General features: G+C 35.3%; 1 protein-coding gene across 1 annotated transcript in view; it reads right to left on the bottom strand.

Annotated features, from left to right (window-relative positions):
• The window catches only part of LOC106530238 (ectonucleotide pyrophosphatase/phosphodiesterase family member 2), a gene marked incomplete in the record, with an annotated part of 36,908 nt that overhangs the window by 22,277 nt on the left and 12,713 nt on the right, over positions 1 to 1,918 (bottom strand). The window contains 3 exon segments of the mRNA XM_014025820.1: positions 580 to 645; positions 1,037 to 1,092; positions 1,301 to 1,420. Of these exon segments, the coding sequence (XP_013881274.1) occupies positions 580 to 645; positions 1,037 to 1,092; positions 1,301 to 1,420 (242 nt within the window).

Below are 1,918 nucleotides of genomic sequence, written 5' to 3'. Positions count from 1 at the left end.
GTTAAATATTTAGTTTATAAACTATGACATTTATAAATGTATGAATCACATGGCGAAAATTTGACTTTGAAAAATAAATCAGTTTTTTTACTTTTAAAAGTCTAAATAAAAAAATTTTGGTGGTAAATTTTGACTGTGTAACTTCACAAACGGCACCCCATAGCTTAGAACCCCATTTCAACTTCTTTCCTGCTCTAAAGAAACACAACTAAGWGAAATTTAAAAGGACACTTCAAAGTCATTCAGCTTGTCACTTGATCAAAAGGAATGTTTAAAAGTGGTGACGAAGCAACAAACGACGGCTGAAGAGGTGAAGAAGCACTTGAAAATTTACAGCAAAACAGTGAGCAGCTATATTTAAATTCTTTCTAACAAACTGACTATGTCTGAGTCTGAAATTTATACATTTGATGGAGCTTGGTAGAACTTTTTAAGAGGACGTATGCTGATAATCAAACAGGCTTTTAACTTTAACAATAAAACTCATAATATTCACAAATACAGAGAAGTTTGGCCACATTTTTTTCTGCATGAAATAAAAGTTATGACTGAAATATCTGAAGAAAAAGATGGATAAACCTCTCTTTATCAGGCAGATGCAACCAGCGCAGGATGGTTAAAATCCTCCTTTCAATGGGAATCACCCTGAAACACAAAACAGTTTGCAAAAAAAACAACAAAAAAACTTAAATATTCAAATGTTTTGTACATGTTGTTGGAGAATAAACTCAATTTGTGCAGTTGCAGAGTAAGTTGTATCAGATTTATAGAAAAGTAGCATAGCAGGACTGTTTTCATTATAAAACAAAATTGCAACAAAAAAGAAAAAGCTGATTATTTTGCTGTTTTTGTGCTCAAATCTTTTGACTTTTTATTCTTGCCTTTGTCGGAATGTTTTGCTTGCTTGCTTGAAAATATGTTGTATGTGGTTAACAGGAGCAAAAGTAGTTTAAAGCATCCGTTTTGATTTAACAAGGCTTCAGTAAAAACCTACTCCTGATGCGACTTAAAAATATTTTAGTACTAACTTAAGTACCAAGGCCAGAAGAAGGTTCCTGCTTTCACTCCTTGTTGTCCTGCTGTGATCCAGATCTGCAAAATATAAAAAAATGAATAAAAAAATGAGCATTACTGCTTTGAGTAAAGGTCTTCCAGAAATAATTCTAACACAGGGTTTGAGTTTGCATAAATACTCAGCAGGTAAAAAGTTAAACCAGTAACTGACAGCTGAAAACAACTTTCCTTTTTTTCAGCCGGTATAAAAAYGTGAACTGAAGGCTGGTGTTTGAACTCAACTCACCGGCTGCCCGCCCCACCAGCGGTGGTTTAATTTCTCTCTGGTGCGCAAACTGAAGGTGGCATTAAACTCTGGATCATACATGGTGTTTCCCACAATCCCATGAGACTCTGGGTACAGACCCTGCAGAGAGACCCCGCAGAGCGACATTAAGAAAGTGCACGTTAAAAATGAGTCCTACACCCGTGYCTTGATAGGAGCAGACCTGAACAAAAACTGTCCATCTTACCAAGTTTTAAAATCTYATATCAGCCAAAAAGTCTTTCTGATCTTGTTTTGAGACTGATTTACTAAACAAGAACTGATTGTGTCAGAATAATAATCTTGTCTTCAGAATGTGTAAGATTATTTGTCTTGTTAGYCTGAAAATTTGACTCAAGTTAAGTCAAACTTTTCTGCCAATGGAGTAAGAAAAAATTTACTTGGTAAGAAAAAAAAGAAAAAATTGTATAGGTCCTCTGGACGGGTTCTTCTCTAATGAAACGTTTCGTCTCTCCTCCAAGAGACTTCTTCAGTCTGAGAGTTTCAGGCAAAATTCAGGCTTTTAAGCCTGAATTTTAAGTCTCTTGGAGAAGAGACGAAACGTTTCATTAGAGAAGAACCCGTCCAGAGGACCTATAC

Source organism: Austrofundulus limnaeus, unplaced genomic scaffold (genome assembly GCF_001266775.1).
Source record: "Austrofundulus limnaeus strain Quisiro unplaced genomic scaffold, Austrofundulus_limnaeus-1.0 Scaffold502, whole genome shotgun sequence".
NCBI lineage: Eukaryota > Metazoa > Chordata > Actinopteri > Cyprinodontiformes > Rivulidae > Austrofundulus > Austrofundulus limnaeus.
The sequence above is the reverse complement of the archived record's forward strand: the minus strand, read 5'-3'. Positions and strand labels throughout refer to the sequence as shown.